Source organism: Triturus cristatus, chromosome 6 (assembly GCF_964204655.1).
Source record: "Triturus cristatus chromosome 6, aTriCri1.1, whole genome shotgun sequence".
Lineage (NCBI taxonomy): Eukaryota > Metazoa > Chordata > Amphibia > Caudata > Salamandridae > Triturus > Triturus cristatus.
The window spans coordinates 495,638,955-495,663,153 of NC_140589.1; the positions used below are offsets into that span (position 1 = coordinate 495,638,955).

General features: G+C 41.7%; 1 protein-coding gene across 4 annotated transcripts in view; it reads left to right on the forward strand.

Moving 5' to 3' along the window:
* The window catches only part of ADGRB3 (adhesion G protein-coupled receptor B3), a 1,641,523-nt gene that overhangs the window by 613,927 nt on the left and 1,003,397 nt on the right, over positions 1-24,199 (forward strand). For all 4 annotated transcript variants that reach the window (XM_085610901.1, XM_085610903.1, XM_085610902.1 and 1 more), the window contains one exon: positions 22,288-22,452. In XM_085610901.1, the coding sequence (XP_085467027.1) occupies positions 22,288-22,452 (165 nt within the window). The remainder of the gene's footprint in view (positions 1-22,287; positions 22,453-24,199) is intronic.

The following is a 24,199-nucleotide window of genomic DNA, read 5'->3' on the forward strand; positions in this document are numbered from 1 at the left end:
TATGATATCCTCTGTATTATGTGAAAATTCAATATATAAACGAAAGAATATGTGACCCACTGTAAGGACCAAGAAGATCTTTAGTGAAAACATCTCAGGCCACCAAGACTAGCACTAACACTCGCACTCTAACTTTTGTACACCAAATTCGGTGGATCTATACACTCTACACCATTTGTTGTTCAATTGAGTCTCTCCATTCAAATATAAATACATAAACTTCATGCCACATGTTAGGTGTTTTGCTTTATGGATTTCACCTATGTGTATTTCAAGCAAATAATCTGTGTCCAGTCAATAGAGTGCAGCATGGTCTAAACAATGCTTAGGTTTACAAGTTTGACTCCAGATGTTTTTGTTGGTTTTCCTTTCCTTATCTGTTTAGAAAATGCTAACCTTTATACATATAGGACCCTGTGGTAAAGAGTAACTATGTCTTAATCCTGTCATAGTTGTGTGTTACACTTGACTATCCAGATATAATTCACAAGGTATTTTATATAAGTACATTTATTTCTATCCAGGCTTTGGTGTGAGTTACAAATGAGAATTACAATTTGATTCTTAAAACATTTCGTAAAGTAGACGTGTTTTACCTCCATTTGAGGTTAGAGAGACTCATGAATTCCCAGGGGTAAGGCATGCTGATTCAACTGAGAAAGTATGTCTTATTGCTGAAACGTAATTTGTGATAATGTGTTGTTAATCATATAGCAAAGACTTTGCAATTCAGACACATTATTTGGAGATTAACAAGAATAAATATTGTGACAGTGTACTTTAAAACATGGCATGTGCTTAAAGGGAAGGTGCCACATCTACCGATTTTATTAAATGTAATAATTTAAGAGATGCAAATCCCATGTCCAAAGCTCCAGCATGGGTATCTAGTGGTGTAAAAGTAGGATATGATATATTTTTACTACACAATGTATATTTTCCTTGGCTGTACTAATTCGTTTACAAACATAAAATTGCTACTTTCAGCTGAATAATGCCGCTGAAAAGTCAGCTACGCAATTGATTCCTGTTCTATCTTTAGATGCATCCCTAATGCAAACCATTTTGAGCCAGTGGCTATTTTAACTGGTGCTTTAGAAGTAATACCTTGATGACCTTCATTATAAAATATAATATACGTGGTCACAACTACACAGATAATGTGCATGGAGCAGAGGTAAATTCAAATCAGATTCCCTACTTGCAGCAGCAAATTCTGCTCTAGACGAAAGACACCTATCACTTGGCTGAAGTGACCAATTTTTTGACTATTTCAGGAGAGGTTTAATCTTATGCTCTAGCCCAAGAACGTTTACTAATGTAGATTATGGACCGTGGTACTGATATAGGGAATTGTACAATATATGCCCTTTATACAGCTGTCACTATGTAGTTGCAGCATAGAAGATGCACAATGGAATCGCTGTAGGAGCACCTTACTGCCCGATCATGAAATATGGAATTTCCATGCACAATGTTAGCGCTAATGATTTCAGAAGGGGCGTTTACTTCTATGGATGGAGGCCCTCTCAATGCAGCTGAAGCAAACACCCTTGACCATGCGAATGCTCTTATTATGGAAGAATGCAGATGTGTGAAGGTAATGCAACAAACTGTGCGTCAACCAGGAAGTACGGGACATTAAGCTCTTCATTGAGAAGATTTTCAGTGGATGCATGGATGACCCCAGGGATATGTTTGGCACTTTAGCTCTATTATACCGCTCATTTTCAAAATGTTGGTAGGGGTATTCATTTTCTAGCCCTTGTTTGTGTGGGCAGGACCACGCTCACGGAATTTGCACCTTTGGATTCACATGCCAGTTTTTGATGGTGGGCTGGAGACTCCTGGGGTTGGACGCATTCTGGTCTGCCTCCACCTTCAGGGGAGTCTTCAGCCTCCACCACAATAGATGGGGAGCGTGTACATTTGAAGGGCATCGCCATATTTTATACAGACTATGGTTCGCAGACTTGCATTGCACATAGGTTATTGCGCATGTGCATTGAGCAGTATGTTCAATTTTATGCAATGCAGGACCATGTGTAAACATATATTTTGCAACTGTCATTCTATTGCACTTAGAGCCTTTTACCCAATGGCTTTAGGTCTTTTTGTCACTGAAAATCAATGTGCACGCCGGCCAGATTTACATAAACGCTGAAGTCAATAGTGGCTGTTCTATTTTAAAAAATGCACACAAATAAATATAGTGAGAGATAGAGAGAAAAAACGCAAAAATACAAACAGATTGATGGACAGATTAACACGTGGTCAAACCAACCAGAAGTGGAGCACAGCGCGTCAACAGACTAAATAAGACTAATTGTTTATTTGTTTAGACCACAATGTTATACAAATCTTGTGTTCTTATCCACTCTCTTTTAAGACATCTAATCATAAAAAATGTGCAACTAAACACACAAATAGAATGTTAAGTTAACCAAGAGTGTTATAATGTTGAATATTTAGGTTAGGAGATATTGCTAATGAACATTACCAAACATGCACAATTAGTTGCAGCATCTTAACAGCTGACTGCAAAGGTTCGGCGTGCCATCGGTTGATGAAGCTGTCAAGGTTAATCAGAGTGCTACAGATTAATAGACCGAAATATGTCATTTTGGAATTCATCGCACAGATTCTGTTTTACTCTGTTAATGCAAATCATAGTTATGTTATTCGTGGCAACAAGAAACATTAATACATGCCACAAGTTAATAGGCATTGCACAGAATAGCTGATCAGTCCCTTTTGTGCTTCCCAGTGCCTCAAATAAAATGCCATAAAAATCAGAGAGTTCAACACATGTAAGGTAGGGCATCCGTAGGTTCAGCCTCGTTATTCGGCTGCCTGGCACCCAGACCACTTCCATCTTAATGAGGAAAACAACAAAGAACATGTCAACCTACACGAGCAGTGCAGGGTCCTGACATGAGGATAGTCGATAGATGTTATCTAGAAGCTTCTTTTCTTAATGTGAATGAGAGGAAAACGTGATGTTGAAAAAGACGAGTCTTCCTTTTTTGTTTTTGATAAAGCATTCGGACTTAGGCTCAACTTGTGTATGCGTGAAGACCATGCTGGCATGCTAATCAATCCAAAACGATCTCGAAATCCGAAAACAAGGGGGGGAAAGGGGATTTATAGCCTTCCCACCTTTGCAGGATGAAATAGATTCTTTCCATCACAAATTCACTCCTTGTAGGTGAGACGTTTCAGTGGCTGATCAAAGTTTGCTAATATTAATTTGGTATAGAAACAGAAGCTGACATTACTTCGTATGTGTCTGTGCTACAGTAATGATGATTCTCTGAGAACATCTCTGCGTGCAGCTCGGGCGGAGTGGTACGGCTCCCCTGTGCAACATAATTTGTCTTTAAAGAAAATGAAAATACATCAAAAACAGCCTTAATATTAATTAAAGATCTCCCCCTGATTAGAGTAAGTAATAAAACATTAAGTAGTGAAACATAAAAAATACAACCAAACATTACCATGGTTGTTTTAGAAGTGTGTATCCATTTCGCCTATCATTTCAAATAGTGCAAGTGGGAGGAGAGATGTACCTGGCCACAAATCTCCACTGATTCTTTGAGAATTTGATTTAAAGCAAAACATACATGCCGTCGTAGATGTGGTATTGTGCGCGCGTAAATTGTCCTTTGTGAATTAGATCCCTGGGTCTATAGATTGCATTGTGATGCACTTTGTAATGATCATTTTTGTGAGGAATCGACCTTGGGTGTTGAAGGGTCCACAAGTAGTTGTACTTTTGTTATTAAGATGTTTTAGCACTCAGGAGTCATTTATGGCACTGGCTGGGTGGCACAGAATGTGTTGCAAATCCAGTATCCAAAAACATAAATGATGAATGCAGGGCAAATCACTTTACTTCATAAGTGGGCCCAAGAGTGCATGCCCCAGAACTGGAATCACAAACACAATATTTACTACCAAACCTACTTCTACTAAGGTTTAGAATATACTATGATTTCAATCTATCCTTGCCCTCAGTTAGCATGATCCTTGTTAATGTCGGTAAATTGTGGATTTTTTTGTTGGCAGAGGCTTTACGTTTTCCATATGCATGTGTCTTTCATGTGTCTTTCTTGAGATTTAAGCTGAACTGTCATATCAATTCATAAGAAAACTGTATCTCTGTACGTACTCTAATTTTAATTTAAATATAGAATCTAGAAACTGAAAACACATGAATAAACTCTTTCAAATTCAAATTCAGAAGAAATTTTATTCAGGCGAAATTTCTCCCATGAAAGTAGGATAAATGCATCCATATTTCTGATTATATGACAGATCAGAAAGTGGGTTATTCATTTTGGAACTGGAAGTTCTCACAACCCTGATAAACTAACCCAGTTACATCTCAACACAGCCTTTTTGTGTTAAGTTCAAACTGTACCAAAACTTTTAAAGTTAAGAAAACAACACATTCCAAACAAATGTAGAAAAACAAAGAAAAATCTAACAAGCAAAAAAAGACACGTCAGATAAGGGTTACAACAGATATGATTTTTTCAATATTTTCAAGGAAAAAGAGCGTAGAAAAAGAAAAGGGCCAAGGGCAAGTAAGTATCCTATTGTGGTTGACCAGTCTTAGATGTCACTTCTGGTCAACCAAAATAGAGTAAAGGTCAACTACACCACGCAGTTTGTGAGGGTCAAAAATGGGACTTATTTTACTTTTTGGAGCTCAAACCTTTTCAGCCAGTCAAGGTCCAAAGCTGAAACCAGTGCAGTCCCTCAAAGTTGGATACGTTGTTGTCAAGTTCTCAAGGAAATTGTAGATTTTAGTAGTAAACGGTCCGGGTGGGGCAAAGCTGGGATTCGTTCCTGCCAAGTCTGCTTCGCCTCTGTGAAAGATTTGCTCCATCACCGTTCTTTAGCCCACTCTGCCACCCCAGTTCAGACATGGCCATATGCAAATCAGTCTGACCCTGTGCCTCATGGGAACAGTCCAGCCCGAACTGCCAAGCCATGCCTTCCCTGGACCGGAAACAAGCTTCCTAGGACCGGTTCACCCGAGACAGTCACAATGGGGGTTGAGGTGTGTCCTGCCTTTCCTGGGTGACTCATAGCTAGGCAAAATAGACCTTCCTGCATTTAGATTGGATGGAGAAGTTTTCACTAGCACCGGACTAGGTTATGTCTGCGCTGCACAATGCTGTCTCCACCTCCTGTAGTGTAGCTGGACCAGGGAGGACAGAAATGGTTTTTACTAAGCTTGGAGACTCTTGAAACAAAGACTACAAAAATAAAATGGGGTATAGATATTGGACCTAAAACCCCAGAACTTTAGATCACTTCTGGAACTAAGTGGGCCCTGCCAAGAAAAGAGCTGCAGGGAGGAGTGCTGCCCCTTTGCTGTGTTGTTTCTTTGTTGGGTTGGCCTGCAGTTGCTGCTTCTGTCTGTGGGCAGGGGAAAGGGCTGAAACATTTGCCCTGCTGTGGTATCCTGCTTAAAAAAGATATCCTAGGGCTTGATGTAGAGCTTGCCTCTGGTTCTGAAGTTTCAGAAACGCAAAGACTTCAACTGCAGCCCTCTTGAACTCCATTGTTGAGAGTTCTGACCTGCCTGGTGGTAGCAATTTCAGTTCTTGGCCACTGGAGGTGTTTGCTGGGCTTCAAACCTTAAGAAAAGGATTCAAAACACCGTCTCTGATGCCACTTGGCATACTTGGCATTTCAAAGTCAAAGGAAAACCTGCTAAGGCTGCCCTTATTTTCCCCCTTCCCAGATGGCAGAAGCCTGACTTTTGCATTTCTGAGCCAAGAAGCCAAACCATTGTTTTCTGAGTGCAAGGTCGCTAACAGTTAGCTAAGAATATGGATTGGACCTCTAAGGTAGAGCCGAGAAGGAAACTGGTTAACATTTTTAATGTCACTTTTCCACTAGAGTTACCAAAAATCTATTTTCGCTATGGAATAAATTTTTTGAAACTAAGTGAAAAAGAACTTTTTTTCACTAACCTAGAATTTCCAAGGTAGAGTTAAAAAATAATCATTTTATTTTGACTAGGCCTGCTCTTGGGAAATAAGCTTTATCTACACAGTATAAAGCTGTTCGGCAATTTGGAATATTATTCCAAATGTGTAATATGCAACATTATATATTAGTCACCCGACCCTATTTCCTACAAGGCACATTTCAGAGGAGATAAATAAACTAGGTTTTTCCCCATGTGGAAAGGTGCTTGCACCAGCCATGTGTTACTGAATTGCTTCTACGCAGTCCAGCTACAGAACAAGGGTACAATGAACAATAAGGACCATGGCACATGCACTGTGGAACTAGAGGCCAGAATTAGGTGAAGTGAGAGGGACTGTCTTAAACTGGCAGTGTTTCTACTCCAACAACTTTTAGTTTTCCCTGCTATATTTACTATCAGGGGAAGAGTTTCCAACAGTGGTGCTTCCTTTGCCTTCGCCATCAGAGACCTCTGAGCCAATGACTAGTCTGACACAGGGCCGTCGCATCATAGTGACAATAATCCTGCCCTATTTTGGGTAGGGTGACCAGAACTAGATTTTCCTGCCCAGGACCAGCATGCAAGGCTTGGCAGTCACAGGACTGGGAATTGCCCAATAGCCCTCACTCATGGGGAGAAAACTCTGCCAACATCAGGGTCATCAATGTGGTAGCTTACTCTTGAAAAATAAAGACATTCGCCAGTCGAGCACATTAAACATGGCAACCGCTCTGCAGAGCTTCACTTACCACCACTGCAGGGTTTCTCTCAAGGCAGAGAGCTCACAACCTCTTCACATTTACCTCTAAGTATGGTGGATGGAGTTCAGCAAGAGCAGTGGTGATTGCCTCAACTGACCAGGAAGCCTAGTAGATCACACACCACACGGTCAATGAACCCCTCATTTTTTTAACTACATTTTATTATTGCACCTTTGAATTATGTGTTCATAATGGATTGCGTTTAATCACTATAGTTCTTGTTAATTTTTGAGATAGCTGCCCACTGCTCATAAAATTTGTAGTCAGCCTTTAAAATGCTTAAACTTGCCAGTGTCATTTAAGTGATGCTATGTGTTGCAGTTTGTAAGTTTGTAGCTCCTGCTTATGGTGTTTGACAGTGGTGAGCACTGATGATCCTTATATGGGACCTGATGATTTTTACTTGCCAATAACAGAGCAGCGCAGTGCAATGGAATGAAAGTGTGACTCTGACTACAGGCAGTAAAGAAACTTGTGTGTGTCACCTTATGCGATACTCCAAGAGGACCTTGCATGATATGATCCACTGTAGCACAGTAGTGTAACTCAGACCCCAGCAGCCCCTGCAGTTTTGGGGAGGCAAGCTCCAGGGGGCCCCCTCAGCACAATACTCTGGCTGGAGAGCTCCTGATTGAGTCTGGAGGGGGCTCCTCCCCGTACCTTGCAGGCGGTCCCCTCAAGTTTCGTTACACCACTGCTGAGACATGCCCCCCGCAAGAGACAGTCAGCCGTGCCACTACCCTGACCCGTGTCTCCATTGGCTATTTTAATTTGAGATTAGCTAGGGTGAGAAAGTTAAATATTTCTGTTTGCCTGCTCTTTAGCCAATGCTGCCTTGGCATGGAGCTGTATCACTGATCTGTGCCTTGCCTCAGCATATAGTGAGTAGACTAATTATTCATGTATTGCGTTACTGCTTAGGTGTTAAGACAATTTGACATTTATAGTGATTGTGATCCGATTTGCTGTCTATGTAACTTTTTCGATTATACCATGAAGATCCAGGAGTTCTCTTAATTTATAATTCAAAAATAGTGTATGAAAATACTCGATTTTGGGGGTGAGCTAGCAGACTTTCCTGAAGGCGTGTATGCTGTTAGGGATGCCACCTGTTTATCTTTTGATTATGCTGCTGATGTGAGAATTTGAGAATTTTTCATTTTGCATGCTGTAGAATCTGTATTGTATTTCTTTTGAATTTTTTGTAATAAATCCTTTAAAATATTTCTCTGCTCTAGAAATAAGTCACTGTGTGGGCACATTTATTTAATTGACTGTATTTGTGATTTTTTGATATGCTAGGAAGAGCCTTACTTCAGGGATAAATAACCTCATAAAATTGGGGCTTAACACCATTTTCAATTTATCGAGGTTGCAGTTGCTCTGTTGAGGTATATTTTGGAGTGTAAAATTGTGGGGTCCCCTGCGCCCATTGTCAAGATACTTTGAGAATCCTAGGAATTTATGAACACCAGTCAACAATCTCAAGATTGTACACATTGTTCTAGGTGATGTCCTCATGTGCCAGATGGTCCGCCAGTGCAGGATGAGGGTTACCAGCTCATGGGGGTGAGGTCAATTAGGCCAGGGATAGCAAAGACCCTTTGTGGGAACCCTTCAGCCTATACAGCTGGTAGGGGGCAAAGACTCCATCTTGCCAAAACCATTTGGGTGCTACCGCTGTCACACAACTTGGTGACTACCTTTCAATCTCCCACATGATGAAGTTCCACCTAAGCTACAGGAAAAAGGGTTAGGCCCCAATGTTTATCTTCAGACTAGGTTGCTTAATCCCTGCAATGGGCAGACTTTTTTAGCCTAGGTATGTTATTCTAATTGTGTGCGTCAATTTTATATAGAGAGTTGTAAAAGGAGTTAAAAGGTACCCCTTTCTTAAGTTATTTATTGCTTTAGCTTTCAATTAATAGCTTGTGGTTATTGAAAAACTTGTAACATGCGGTTTTTTAGGATGTGAATTTTTTTGTACTGTTTTCCCTTCTTGGGTTAAATGTCAGACTACAGAATACACAGATATATTGCCAAAATATTGTAGCCTAAATATATAGAACCCATATGTATGCAAGTAATGCATAGCGGTATGTATAGATTTTCAACTTTTAACTCCACATCTATGTATCTTGAAGACATCTCTATTAAAAGATACATATATGTGAAATTAAGAACGATAAGTCTTTACTTTCCCATTCATACTTATACTTACTTTGTAATATTGGTTTTCGATTTTTAACCCCGATATTTTGGGACCACGATATTTAGACCTCGACATTCCCGTGGCATACTCCTGGAGCAGTACTCCAGTTTATGCCAGTGGTGGAAGTGGGTGGTGGCAGTTGCCAGTGACCAACTCGCCTCTAAGAAAACGTTTAGGCCCTGCCACTTATTTTTAATTTACAAATGAACCACTGCATGCATATCTCTGGTGTGATAGTCAAAGTGAAAGATGTGACTGTCTGCTAAGTCTGCTACTGAGCCACTAACATCTGTTTTTATCACCTAATCATTACGGTTTGCTTGCATTTACTTGCATTATTATTCTTCCATTTCTGTTCTTAATACCATGTTAAGATTCATCTCCACCACAAAGCATAGTTATAGTTCCTAATTGAAAACATCACGCAAAAATGAGGCAATAAAAGGACAATGTTTTAAAATAATAAATATCTTTCACCTTTTATTACATTTTTGAGGTCACAGGGGTTCGAGTTTGTCATTGTTAGGACTGTCACAAAGATGTACTTCCTGTTTCTCTGCTATTCACACAGAATAATCGCAGACAACTGAATTAAATAATCATGTGGTAGTACTGTACATTATGTCTTGTAAAGTTTATTTCGGTACAGTGATGTTAATCTTCGGGAAATGGTACTAAAGTGACGTTGCCATGCAAGTGAAAAGTTCGAGTCTTTCTTGCAAGCTGTTTTTCTCTATATTATTTGCTGCAGTGTTTCACGTTGCGCCATTGTTAATGTACAGCTTGTGGTTGGCCCTGTAGATGAAGGAAGATGCAGAAAGCATGTGTGCCAAGCACAGAGAGGTGTTGTGGTCCATGGGCGAAGCCGGTCAATTTGTATTCAGGAGCTTGTTCCAGCAGGGCACTGTAAATTCTTAGCCAAGTCTCTTTATCTGTCTGTGCCTCAGTGAAGCAGCAAGAATGACAGGCAATTGTTTGCTATCATAGTTATCCACATCCTTTCATTCACAACGTCAATACTGGTGCCAAAAATAATATTGGGTTTTCAGATGAGAGCTTCAAGGCTTTCTCATTTAAATCAAAGCTCGCTATTTAATACTATGGTGTGTTCCTCAATGATGTAGGTTTAGCTGAAATTAATCATATACATTTCTCTAAAGAAAACATGTAAGGACACTACTGTCTGGCTTCCTCGAAATAATACGAATATGTGTTCTCCACTTTTTGGGTTCCATAAAGAGCCAATTTTGACATTCAAAAAAGCCCACATACAACTTATAACACAAATGGGAGCAATATAAAATTAAAAAGCTAAACTTCCTGTAAATAAATTCAAACAATCTTAAAATAAAACAAGATCAATATATTGTTAAAAAGCACAAATCCAGGTACTTCACTGTTTCCTTAATACAGTGACTTCATTTAAAACAGGTACTAGTATATCAGAAATACAACAGTTTCAGTTATGTATACTTCACAAAAAAGAGCCAATTTTTAAAAAGAGGTGTAAGCCTGCTGCTTGACGTAAGCAATGCAGGGGGATAGATTCACAGCATTTAGGAATGAACAAAAAAAGTGAAAAAAACAAGTTTCCAGGCGCACTCTTGAAAATAACATGAATTTTATTTTCACAAAAGTGAATACACATGTATACATTTTCTCGTGCAAAAAATCTTCTCTACAAATGGAATTGCTAACTATTTTTCTAAATGAGTTTATTCCAATCTACTTACTAACCTGGCATCCTTGGCATGGTTTCCCCTGTTTTTTGGCTTCTGCCTCCTGTATTTTTGACTGTATGGTGGACTTCGTTTCTGCTGGTTTTTAAAGTCTGGGCACTTTGCCACTGCTGATCAGTGCTAAAGTTCAAGTGCTCCCTGGCTAAATTATGATTGTGATTGCTTATCCATGATTGGCATATGTGATTTACTGGTAAGACTCTACTAAAGTGCACTGTGTGTGCCCAGGGCCTGTAAATCAAGGGTCATATGTGTCAATGTTAGGTTTTGCGTTTCACAAATAGCGAATTTCTGGGAATCGCTATTTGAGAATTGCAAAACGCTATGTATGTAGAATTTGCAATACATTTTGCGAATCCTACATATTCCTTGCGAATTGCAAATTGCAATTCGCAATTAAGGAATACCTCCCCATTCATTCCTATAGGCCTAGAGGCCCATAGGAATGAACGGGAAGACATTCTCAATTTGCGATTCTCAATTAGAGAATCGTAAATTGAGAATACAATTTTAAGTATGCCAGAGTGTCAAAAGGACACCCTGTTGCACCCCTGAAATGAGCATGGGTGCACATGTGGCACACATACATGCCCTAAGGGCATGTATGTGCGCCACATGCCACTTTGAAAAATGCAAAAATATGTATTTTTGAAAGAAATCGCAAGTTACCACCAACCTGTAGTTGGTGGTAATTTGTGATTCCTTAAGGCCAAATTGCACTTTTTTGGTGCTTCTTACATCGCATTTAAGGAATCTCAAAATTTGCGATTCCTTAAATGCAATTGCAAAATAAGGAATAGCAAATTTTGCGATTCCTTATTTTGCACGCAGATTTGCCTTCCTACATACCACTTAGCATAATTCGCGAAGTTTGGTGTTTGCGATCGCAATTTTGCTTGATACATATGGCCCCAAATGCTAATATTGGGCCTGCAGCACTGATTGTGCTGCCCACAAGAGTAGCCCTGCAAACCTGTCTCAGGCCTGCCTCTGCAGTGTCTGTGAATGCAGATTTAAACTGCCATGCAGACATGGCAAGTGCACCCACTTGCCAGGCTACACCTTCCCTTTTATTACTTGTAAGGCATCCTAAGGTCGGCCCAAGGTAGCCCCATTGGCAGGGAGCAGTGTATGTGAAAGGTAGGACTTGTACTGGTATGTGTTACATGACCTGATACTGATATAGTGCTGATTTTGTTTTCCACTGTTGCAAGGACAATCTCTCCCATAGGTTATCAATGGAGCTGCCTTTTAATACCTCACAAGTGTAACTTTCAATCTGGAAGAGATGAGATTTGGAGTTTGGGTTCCCTTATCTCAGGATTTAAAAACATATCTTTCTGTGAAAGTGTTTTTTTAAATTGTGTGTTTGAAAATGCCACTTTTAGAAAGTGGGCATTGTCTTGCTTTACCATCCTGTGCCTCTGCCTGTAGAATCCATGTCTGGCTTAGACTGACAGTTGGGCTATTTGTGCATTCACTCTAGACAGTCACACAAAGGGAGCTGAGGTGTGCCCTTCATAACCTGATTGCCCATCACAAGGCTGATGGGCCTTCCTGCACTAGAGTGGTGGGAGGAGAAGTCACTGACACCTGAACAGGTCTGTGCTGTCTCCACCCCCCTGTATTGTGTTTGGAGCCAGGTCAGGGAAAGGCAGGGTTTTGTGCACTACAACTAATTTCCTTTGAAGTTTGCCTACTTCAAAGGCAGAAACTGGAATAAGTACTAGAGCTGTGACACCATAACTTCCGAACACTTCTGGACTGAGGACATTCTACCAGGAAGAAGAGCTGGATGCTGTAGAAGGGACTGCCAGACTCTGCCTTTTGCTAGACTGCTGCTTGTGTCTTCTGTCTTAGGCAGTGGAAGGACTGGACTTTACTTTCTTATCCTGTTTTTCAAGGTTCTCCAAGGGCTTCTGTGTGCTTGCCTACTGCTGGAAGTCTCAGGGCCATCAAAGAGTTAATCAGCAACTCCGCTGAACTGCTAGGCTGGGAGTTCTAGCATGCCATGTTTTGGGCCATTGGAGGTGGTTTTGCTGCTTTAAGTAATGAAAATCCACGCATTGCCCTTCAGCGCATGTTTTTCCTGCTGCATCAATATCATGCGGGTGAAAAACCAAGACATTGCTGTGGTGTGGCAGAAGAATCGACAGAGCACCCGTCGTGCAGCTCAGAAATCACAGCAGCCCAAATCTTAAGCACTGTATCTCCCACTACCAAGCTGGCCCTGCTGTGCGGCTGAAGGAATCGAGGCATCACCTGCCTGTGGCTGGGAGAATCGACACACCGCCTTTTTCACAGCCGCCGCTGCATTGATCCAGCGCACCTGTCTTTTCCACACATTGCAACTGTGCTCCAAGTCTAGTAGACAGTGAATGTGTGGGGTGCAGGTGTGGTGGATTTTTGACCCATCATTATGGCCCACCTCCCCGCTGGCTGAGGGCTACGCAGGTCACCATGGACTAACTTCTGGCTCCTGTTTGTGGCAGCCCTCTTCTTCCTCCCCTTCCTGGCATGTGTTGGTGATGTATGACTCTTACTTGGTGCTCTCTAGAGGGTCTGACCCTTGCGCTGATATAAACCACTGACATATTTCTTATAAATGCTGGTGGTGCCCAGATTTATGAGTGTCTCAGTAGGAATTGAGCTCAGGATACACTGAAGTAGCATCTAACTCCGACTACCCCCTCGTCAGGCCGAGTGTCGAATGTGGCAAGCACCTGGCAGGGGGTTCTTGTGCCTGGAGTCCCGTCACAAAAAGCTCTACTGGTTCTGTAACCAGGGGTAAACTATCAGCCCAGTCTCGCATGATGCTGCACTCATGTGTGGCAGGACCTGTCAGCGGCTGCCTCAACTACAGCTTTTTGGTGGCATCTTGAGAGGACAATGGAACACACGCCATGATGGTGCCAGAGGAAGCAATCATGGTAAGTTGCTCAAGATTCAACATCAAGATCCATCATACCAGTCAGGTTCTGACTGGGAGACAATGATGGATACACTAGACCGAGATCTGGAATCCCACTCAACTACAATGCTAGTGACTATAAAGGATACAAAGGCCACCCTGGAATTAAAAATCAATGCATTCACTCAAGAGGTCAACTTGTTATTGACTGATCATAGGACATTAGTGGACTGAATGGCAGAGAAAGAATCTACATTAGTCCTCACCCACCCACAATTGTTGGAATACACCACCTAACCACAAAAGCTGGAGAGTGTAGTGGCTCGTTTGAACAAGAGGGTTGCGGATGCTGAGAGTTGCTTCTGCTGCAATAATATTTGCTTATTGGGAGTCCTTGAATGGGTAGAGGGCCCTATTATGGACCTCTTCCTGAAGGAGTGGCTGGCATTGGTGGTATTGGAGGGGAAAACTTCCAAATGGTTTAGCGTGGAATGTGCTTGCCGGGTGTCAGGCTGACCACCACTTCCAGGGGGCATCCAGGAGTGATCATAGCCAGATTGTTTAACTTCTGGGATCAAGACTTTACCCTCCAGAGGCCATGCACCCATGGCTCGTGGATGATAGAGGGACAAACAGATAACATCTATCCAGACTATATGATACTGGTTCAAAGACAGAGAGACTTGCGGGTCAAACGACATCTGAGAAGCTGAGACATCTATTATGCCTTGCCGTTCCCGGCAAAATTGAGGCTCATCAATAAAGATCGCTCATACTTTTTTACCTCTGTAATGGAAGTCTATGCCTGTGTCAACAGAAGGGATACCAACTACTGAATAAAAGTAGTGAAACTGCACAACCCCCAGCCTTGGCAGGAACAGCAGTGGCGATGCAGAAGGAGGAACATATCACAGGCCTCACCGATTAAAATGCAGGCAGAGTCTAAGAGAGCAAAAGTGGTGGCAGACCTCCAGTGGGCGCCATGACTGGAGTCCATTAACAAATGGGTGGCATTGGCTGAGGGGAGACTGGCTCCTTGGATCATTGTGGATTGTGGAAGGGTGTGTGGGATGCGAACGGTGTGGTGTGGTTCACAAATCTTAGAGAGGAAAATTATATGGTTTTTTCCCAATGTTGTTAAATACAACCAATTGAGACATGCCCTGATGTGATGGATTGCACTGAATGATGACAAGATGTAGCAGTCTCCACTAGAAATGCAACTCCTAGATGACCATATGATGATTAAACAATCTCATTAACCTATAAGACCCTCATGAATAACACACGGGGGAACTCATACATTTACAAATGAAATGGCAGGCAGCTGTGGGCATTCTGGAGGATGATGTGTGGCAAGAGACAATACAGTTTCCAAGAGAGGTGACCATACAGGCACAATTCTGCTGAATTCAACTCAAAACCCTTCACAGAATTTACTACATTTGGACACTCCTACACAAGATTGGTAGGGCAGTGAATTGCAAATGCCTGCGTGCCTGCGATCAGAGAGGGTACTTCCGGCATACATTATGGGAGTGCCCCAGTATCCCCTTGGAGGAGCGTAAACATTTGGGGTTTGATGCGGAAAAGCCAGGTAAAGCCAGTTAAAGCCTGGGTTTTATGTATTTAGACTGGGATCGTCTAGCTTTGCCTCTCTCTAACTGGCCTACCTATTTATGGTTCTGAGTTATCTCCTTTTTCTTCTTTCCATCTTCTCCCAGAGTCTTGTGGGGTTAGAATCCTAATGCAGGGACACACCAGTGGGTGTAACCATACACTTTATAAATGGTAAAAATAAGAATAAAATAAAACATGAGCAGGGAACCACTCACATGCCAAGCTTAGTTGACAATAATATGGGTGTGGAAAGTTTCAAACCTCAACTCATATCAGAAGGCCCTAGGAAACTTGGGGATTCCCCTAGCTAAGCGAGATATTGCATGGAGATGATGAGCGTGGTTAGCTCAAGATTACATGATTGGACATGGCAGATGGATGTGTGCTGCAACTTGGAAAAATTAGTCTAGGAGAGGGGCGAGGCTGCCAGAGGAAATTCGAGAAGGTGTTGGGGGGATGACTGTGGGGGAATACGAGAGAGCAGATGTAGAGTGGGGGAAAGGCTCTAAAAAACTCATGGTTTAGGGTTATGAAAATAATGGACTTGCCTAGAATTGGTGTTCCACGGTGAGAGACTTTATTCGAGATACTATGTTTTTTTCTGCCATGGTGAGGGGGAAGAGTTGAGGTGGGGTTAGGCATCACTAGATCTTTCTGTTCTAAGTAGTGCTGTTTGATTACATGTCTAAAAATCAATAAATATATTTGCAAAAAGAAAGAGATGCAGGCCCAGTCCTTCTCATTCAGGCAAGAGGGCAGCAGGTAGCAGGTCAGCCTAGCACGGCAGCAGTCCAGCAGATTGGCAGTCCTTTCAGCAGCACAACAGTCCATCTTCCTGCTCGAGTATCCTCAGGTCCAGAAGTGTCTGATGTCCAGTGCCTTTGAAGTGGGGAGAACTTTCTAGAGGCAGGCCTTTGAAGTGCATAGATGCCCTGCCCACCCAGCCCTGGCTCCAGGCTAACTACAGGAGGGATGCATCCCTTTATGTGGAGATAGGACACAGCCTATTCAAGTGTAAGTGAGCTGGATCCAGCTCCTCCTTCCCATCCTGCCAGTGATGTCACCTCCAGGCACACCTAAGCTCACCATTGTATATGGCTGCCTAAAGGGAATACACACAACTCAACTGTTAACCAACCCAATCATGTGACCCAGAGACAGGCTGCAGGCATTAAACGGCTAAGGGAGAAAAATGGCAACTTTCTAAAAGTGGCATTTTCAAAATTGTAATTGTAAATTAAATGTACATTATGCTGGCATAATCTCCTGGAATTTCCTGCATTTTGCATTACACTTATTACATGAAGGTCCTGATGTACGATGCATTTTACCTCACACAAACGGCCCATCAGGCTGTTTGCGGCTTGTAAAATGTTTTTTCCTATGTACCAACCCTATTTTGCGAGTCTGTAACCTAATAACGACTCGCAAAATAGGATTTGCGAGTCGCTATTAGGAAGGGGCGTGTAAAGGGTTTCCCTTCCTAATAGTGAGTCACATTGGTATGTATGAATGTTTTGTGACCGGGAATGCGGCCGCAAATCTTTCGCAGATTACCCCCAATTTCAAATGGTGGTATCAATCAATCAATCAATCAATCAATCAATCAGTACATTTATAGAGCGCACTACTCACCCGTGAGGGTTTCAAGGCGCTGAGGGTGGGGGGGCTGCTTCTACTGCTCGAACAGCCAGGTCTTGAGGTGTCTCCTGAAGGTGAGAAGGTCTTGGGTCAGTCGGAGGTGGGTGGGGAGGGAGTTCCAGGTCTTGGCGACGAGGTAGGAGAAAGATCTGCCGCCTGTTGTTGTTCTTCTGGTGCGTGGTACGGTGGCGAGGGCGAGGCTGGCTGAGCGGAGTTGGCAAGTCGGGCGTAGAACGAGAGGCGTTTGTTGAAGTATTCGGGTCCGGCGTTGTGGAGCGCTTTGTGTGCTTGGGTGAGGAACTTGAACGTGATCCTCTTGTTGACGGGGAGCCAGTGCAGGTCTCTCAGGTGGGCGGTGATGTGGCTGTGGCGGGGGATGTCCAGGATGAGGCGTGCAGAGGCATTCTGTATGTGTTGCAGTCTTTCTGTAGCTTGGCTGTTGTCCCTGCATAGAGTGCGTTGCCATAGTCGAGCCGGCTTGTGACGAGGGCTTGGGTGACAGTCCTTCTTGTTTCCGTGGGGATCCATTTGAAGATCTTTCGTAGCATGCGGAGGGTGTTGAAGCAGGAGGAGGAGATGGCGTTGACTTGCTTGGCCATAGTGAGCGATGAGTCCAGGACGAACCCTAGGTTGCGTGCGTGGTCAGTGGGTGTCGGTGCTGTGCCCAGGGCGGCGGGCCACCAGGAGTCGTTCCAGGCGTAAGCCTTTCGCAAATGGGAAAGTGTCCCTATTGGTCACAGACACAGTGGACTGCTGACCCCAGCAGGTCAACATCCCTGTGAGTGCCAGCCATTCCGAATGGGTCACAATTTGCGAGTCCCAAACTCTGATGGTTGTACGAGTGGCACACAATGGCTTAAATGTTGCCATTACACTACACTGTGTAATTTTCTGTCCATTCAGGGAAAAATCCTATCATGGGAGCACGGGAACAACATGAACAAACAAAACATGAGCAGCTGCTGTTCATGCCATGTCCGATTTAGCGCTGTTGATTGGAGTAACATACGTACTCCCATTTAAAATGCACATAAGGATGGTTTTTGTGCTAAACATAGCACTAAATGCTGCATTTGCGCTTCATGTAATTTTGAGCCATTTTTCAAAATGGCATGCTATTCTGCAAAGGAAAATTACATGATTGCACAACCCAAATTGTAAGCATTCTCAATGGATGAGCCTTCTTTCTACTTTCTGAGATGAGATTTGTGAGCATTGTGCTCCATTTCAACTTTCACTTTGGAGAAGTAACAAACTACTTTGATCATGTCCTATTCACATACCTGCAACAAAACAAATTCGATTTACAACATAGTGATTATTACAAACCTTGGAGTGTACAATTCTTTCGTGTTGTTCACATTTATATCAGAGATTGCTAGTGATATATTTGAAACTAAAATGTATGACCATTTGGGCCTTCAGAAAGCCTGTGTGGTAATGAAATGCGTTGGCTGGATATTGGCTGTAATTATTGTTTTTATCCATGTTTCCTTCGGATTGAAAAGAACAATAAAGAAACACAAAACAGACTAATTGCAAGACCTCTGGAAAGTATGGTACCTTTGAGGGACTCATGTTGGCTTAACCATTGAAAGTGTATGAGTTTTGCTCAGTGCACACAAAGTTGTTTAATTTCATTTAATTATGCCAAGAGAAATTACACAAACTTAGTGCACTCCTAATTCTAACCATTCTGAATTGTTGAGACAGTTGCATATTTCTATACCGAAGGCTGTTTTCTCATAGTGATCTTTTCTCAAAATACATTTAGCATAAAATAATCCTGTAAATGTCCCACTTGAACCTAGTTTAACTAACCACCAACTGGTTAGGAGTCAAGTTACCTGGCAACTAATACTGAAATGCTTCCATAAATGGGCCGCTCTCCATAAAATACTTGATTTAGTATTAAAGAGGAACACGTGCTATTATTTCAGATGTCAGTTTTTACAATTTAAAAAAAATATTAAAACACAGAAATCATGAGTTAAAGAGGCTAGCAAATTCAGAAAAGTCACCCTTTCAAGAACAGGGACACTTTGCCACTGATGCCCTAGAGCAGATTGTGCAGTATTTCTAAGAGTATCTTTCTTTAGTGGAAAGATGAGGCAGCCTTTTTAGTCCGGAATTCTAGCAAAGTAGTGAAAAGGAGAGCTGGGATATTATTGGCCACATCTAACATATTTCTATAAAACCACATGAAGGGAAGGACATTTCTAGCGAATTCCTTATCCTTTCAGTTGAAACATCTGAAGTGCACTACGTTTGCAAGTATTGCTGCTCCAGGACTTTTAAGGTGTACCAACCAAGTATGCAAGATAGTGTGGAAGAAGGCCTCAAGCATCATTTATCTATTTTAATGTTCAATCAGTCAAGCAAATGACACTTGTCACCATAATAAGCTCTGAAAAGCAACATTAGAGCATTCAAGTTGATACGCTGTTCCACCAGAAGCCAGTGCAAATAACTGGAATGTGGTGCGATTTGATGGTGCCTTGGCGCACTCCTGCCTAGTCAAACTGCTGCAAGTTGATTTCGCTGAAGTTTCATTATCAAATGTGTGGGAAGACCAAGGTAGAGACTATTAGAGTTGTCGAGACAGGACGTGATTAAAGAATGAACTACTGTTTTCCTATTCTCTTCAAGAACCAGATCGAGAAACTTCTTTGCTATGGGAGGCATAATTGCAAGCGTTCCGTATATTTTTTGCCTTCCTCACGTGACTACTTTAGATGCAATTCCTCCTGCTCATCTCCATATCAATGAAAAAAAGGAATAACCCTGCCTTTCCTCAGGAGTTACAGAAGCCTGTGGAATAAAAGCATAGGCCAATGAGTCTCCAGTTTCACGATTTTCAATATTTTGGGAGGCTCAACATTTAGTTATTAAATTATGAGCAATCACTACACATATGCCGAAGTGACTTCTGGCAGAATGGGGCAAAGTATAACATTTAACAGCATTTTCCGAAGCAATGTACAAAAAGGCAACACGTTTTCTGTAATATTCTTCCTGTACAGCTACACAATCGATGTGTTAATCCATCATGGTGATAAACAATATGCTCTTGGTGGGGAAACGTCCTAACAATTGATTTAGCATCTGCTTTTACCTATCCCCTTCTCTTCCATATTACAGCATCACATTCATGCACACTTTCCGACTAAACACATATTGAGATAAAGTTCTGCATCCTGTTTGTGGGGATGAAAACCCTTGATAATCTTCAATCTTCTACAGTCAATTACAGCTTGCCTTTTTTACTCTCTCCCTAATTCCCCCAATGTATATATTTTTTTAATTGGCTCCCAAGGTAATGGACCAATAGGACATCTACCCCAAAACTGCAGACCAGAGACTTGTGCTACTGCTGGGAGCCAGGGGTGGGTCCTCTTGAGTCTCCTGAGGTGTGGTTTCTGGCTGGTGGTATCTTATTCATTGTCTAAGGTTCCATGTGTGCTCTACTCCTGGGACAAGTTCAACAACACTGCACCATATGAAATATCATTATTATCCAAAAATAGAAACCGAATCTTTATACGCTGATTGTATGGTGACACATGTGGAGATGAAATCCTTTAATTTCTTATTATCATGCTCCTATTGAAGATCATTAAGCCTCCTAAGCACTGCATTGAGTTATATAAAATATACCTGATTACTTTTTGAAGCTAAAATAAATAAAGTTAATGAATCTGATAGATTATAGATTCAGGCGATAATAAAGATTGCTGTTTTTACCTGTTCCTTATCATCACCAACATTTTAATGATGCAGCCACTTTCAGGTCATTGGATTAAATATACACTACATTTATCTTCAATGTGCAACAACTTTTCCTCTAATTTGTACTGCTACCAATATCGAGAACCCCAACATTTACATATATTTTCATTTGTCTAGACACACATATATACAAAACCTGCTTCACAATATGCTATCTTCTTCACACTTAGGCCCTGAGTATGAGTTGGCCAGTGCGGAATGTGAGAATTATCCCACCAGAACAATTCTGATTTTCCTTGGTTTAGATTTTATTTGCTGCAAGAAATATCACCCATATCTAGTTTTACCCTTCATAATGATGCATAATATGCAGATTTCTGTACAACAAAATCCATATTTCCTTGTATTACAATACATTTTCCACCTTTAAACTCCAGCAGGTTTGACCCAATGAAATTTAACCGGGTTTGTGAAATTTACCACACACTGCAAGTAATGGGTGCAACTCATTTTTCACAACCCCTAACTGCAACCTTTGTTTTATTCCTTTATGGAAACGTGCTAAAATGGCTAGCAACGCCCGTCACACTGTAATTCTTCCAGTATGCTGCAACCTTAAGTTTTAAGCTCTGGTGACATTTTTTCCTTCAATTATCAATGCATTGCTACTGGTTTTCAACACTTCTGCTTGATTTAGGGTTTGGCAGATGGGTTACTCTGTCACAATTGTGTCGGATATTCCATCCGCCTTATTACTATGCACTTGTAATAAGGTGGACAGGATATGTGTCAGGTTTGTGAGAGTAACCCGTCCAACAAACGTAAGCCCAAAATCTTAATTTATCATTAAGAACACATGTTGAAAATTATGGCCCCAGTCCTGACTGTGCTAAATATCCAGCACCTTAAAAGACTTGTGTTTGGGATATCAGTTAAGAGATTTCTACAAAATGGAGATATTGGAAGCATGGAGGAAGCTGCAGGCTATAGCACAAATGACTAAATAGGCTATAAAATGCCACTGCCATGACAAGTAAACTGGTTCACAGTGCCACCTGCACAGTATACTCAAAGAAACAGGCACTGTTGAACCCCAAGAAAACAAGACAATTTGCGGAATTTCTCTGAACCAAAATAGAGTACATGTTGCAGCCTTCGTAGATGAAAAATACAGATTATAGGTGACACTCAATCAAAGCTTTATCAAGGTGCACTATAAGGTCATGAGTTTTATATTAACATTTTCAAAAGATATATTCAGATGACACAAGATATATTACATAGCTACTCCTACAATCTCTTTGACGTGGATCTGTGGTACAAAGTTTTATTTGGAAGCGGCAAGCCAGGTTCTACGTCTTAGTGGAGGGTGGAGGCCCAGAGTATTTACAATAAGAGGGCTGAGAGGCAATGCACCACTTTGAGAAGGACCTGCCGACCTAGTAATCCCTGAGGGCGTAATATGTCTGGCCGCCCTCTCTGAGGGAGAGGTGGTACCTAGAGTTCCAATGAAGACACTGGTAATGTCTGCGTATTTTCCAATCGTGCCAATCACGACACTGATGATGCCTGCATATTTTCCTGTAGTTATTGAAAACCTAATTTCCTTACATTAATTTATTAATATGCTATAATGTAAGTATTTAACTCAAATTCAATTAATTGGGCTTTCTGTTTTATTGCAGTACATGGAGTATGGGAGGAATGGTCACCATGGAGCCTGTGTTCATTTACTTGTGGGAGAGGCCAAAGGACAAGAACGAGAAGCTGTACACCTCCCCAGTATGGAGGACGATCTTGTGACGGGCCTGAAACACATCATAAGCCTTGCAATATTGCTCTTTGCCCTGGTGAGTTTGCAGTATAACCAATTTCTTTTACAGATTATGATGCCCTGTAATTCCCATGTCCACATTTCCGTATAGAGGGCATGTGAAAAGATAAATTTAGTCATAAGGAAACATATAACATTGACAAATAAAATAGCTCTGATGTTCAGCAATTTGTATTGTGGTTAAATAAAATATGTACGGATTATCTAGGAATTAGGGTGACCAAAGCATCAATATTAGCCACCCAATGAAGACCATTAATTGGTGGCCAACTCACCTGTTTGAAATGACGGTCAAATACACGACTCTCTGGACCATACTATAAAAATAATGTATCACAATGGGAAGACCTAAGCTCCTAAAGAAATTAAGTCCAACCAAAATGACACAAACTAGAAGCTCTGCTACTGTGCCTCAAAATGACAGAAACAAAACTTGATATTCTAAAAAGATTCTCTGATTTTTTCTACAATGCATTTAGATTAAGAGAGTAATTCAGTACAATTTCAAATAAAGAACATCAGCACACAATAATACACTCCATACATTTAGATAGTTATTGTATTAGAGTTTCAAAATGTATGGAAATAAGCAACTTCTTAAACATCTCATTCAAGAATATTAAAGCATGCAGTGCAAAACTACACATTTCATCAGAGGTCAAATCCAAAGAGGATGGGGTATGAAACAAACATCAGATATTAGATCACAGGCTTCTACCACCATTAGAGGCAGAAGAATAGTCTAGTTCTATCTAAGATTCAAAGCAAAGGATTTAGAAGAATCAATTTAAAAGTCCTTTAAGGGCGGGTCCATAAGCAATGGCAAAAAGGAAAAGGAAAAATGAAGCATTATTAAATTAGTTTGGCAAAGAAGAATTCCAGTTGACTGCATAGATGTAGCAACATTAGCAAAAGGCCAGTTCAAGATAGGGAAAATAGGTGTTGCAATAAAAGGATAACATCCAAAATGCATGGAGTGGGGTCCCATAGATAAAAATATCAAGTCCTTGTCAGAAGGAATAAAGATATGGCGTTGTGTTGCACCAGAAGAAAAATAGTATGTCATTGTCATAGAGGTAAAAAGGTGCATCTCGTTGTTCCTCCTTTGGGGTTTCTTCTTTTATAGTCCTTATGACACCTTTATGAAGTGGTATCACTGCACTAGTTAGGCCATTGCAGGATTACTTTATGAATGTTGTTACAAAATATATTTAGTTACTCCTGCATTCTTTCCCAAGCATTTTGCGAGAACAGCTTAGCTCTCCAGGCCTCACATGTTAGCCACCGGTAGAAAATATACCAGCCCAGCAACAGCAGAACCAGCAGCTCAGTATCACTGACGGAGCGCAGGAGCAGTCGGATACGTGCACAGAGCCTGCTTCTACATCTCCCTCTGTTCCGGCAATGGCCTCTCCCCCGAACATCGAGGTCTCACAGGCAGGTAAAGCTGCTTTGGGGGGGGCACGGAGTGCTGATGAGGAAATGATGGTGGTAATCACTATGCTCGAAACAGAGTTGAGAGAGTCTAAGACCACTAATCCTTTGGAAGGCCCTTTGAAGTCCATGAAGGTGCCGTTGCCCATCGGCGGAAACTCTTTGTGCCTCACACCAGAGGCACGGCTGCAAGATGGCAAGGGGCTGGCATCGTTGAAGGGAAAAGGTGACGCGGGGTCGGGGGATGGCGAGAGGTTTTTCTCCCTTAACGAAGATTCGGACTCGCACTCGGTCCTGCCGAGCGAAGACCTAACAGAGGAGGATCAGGA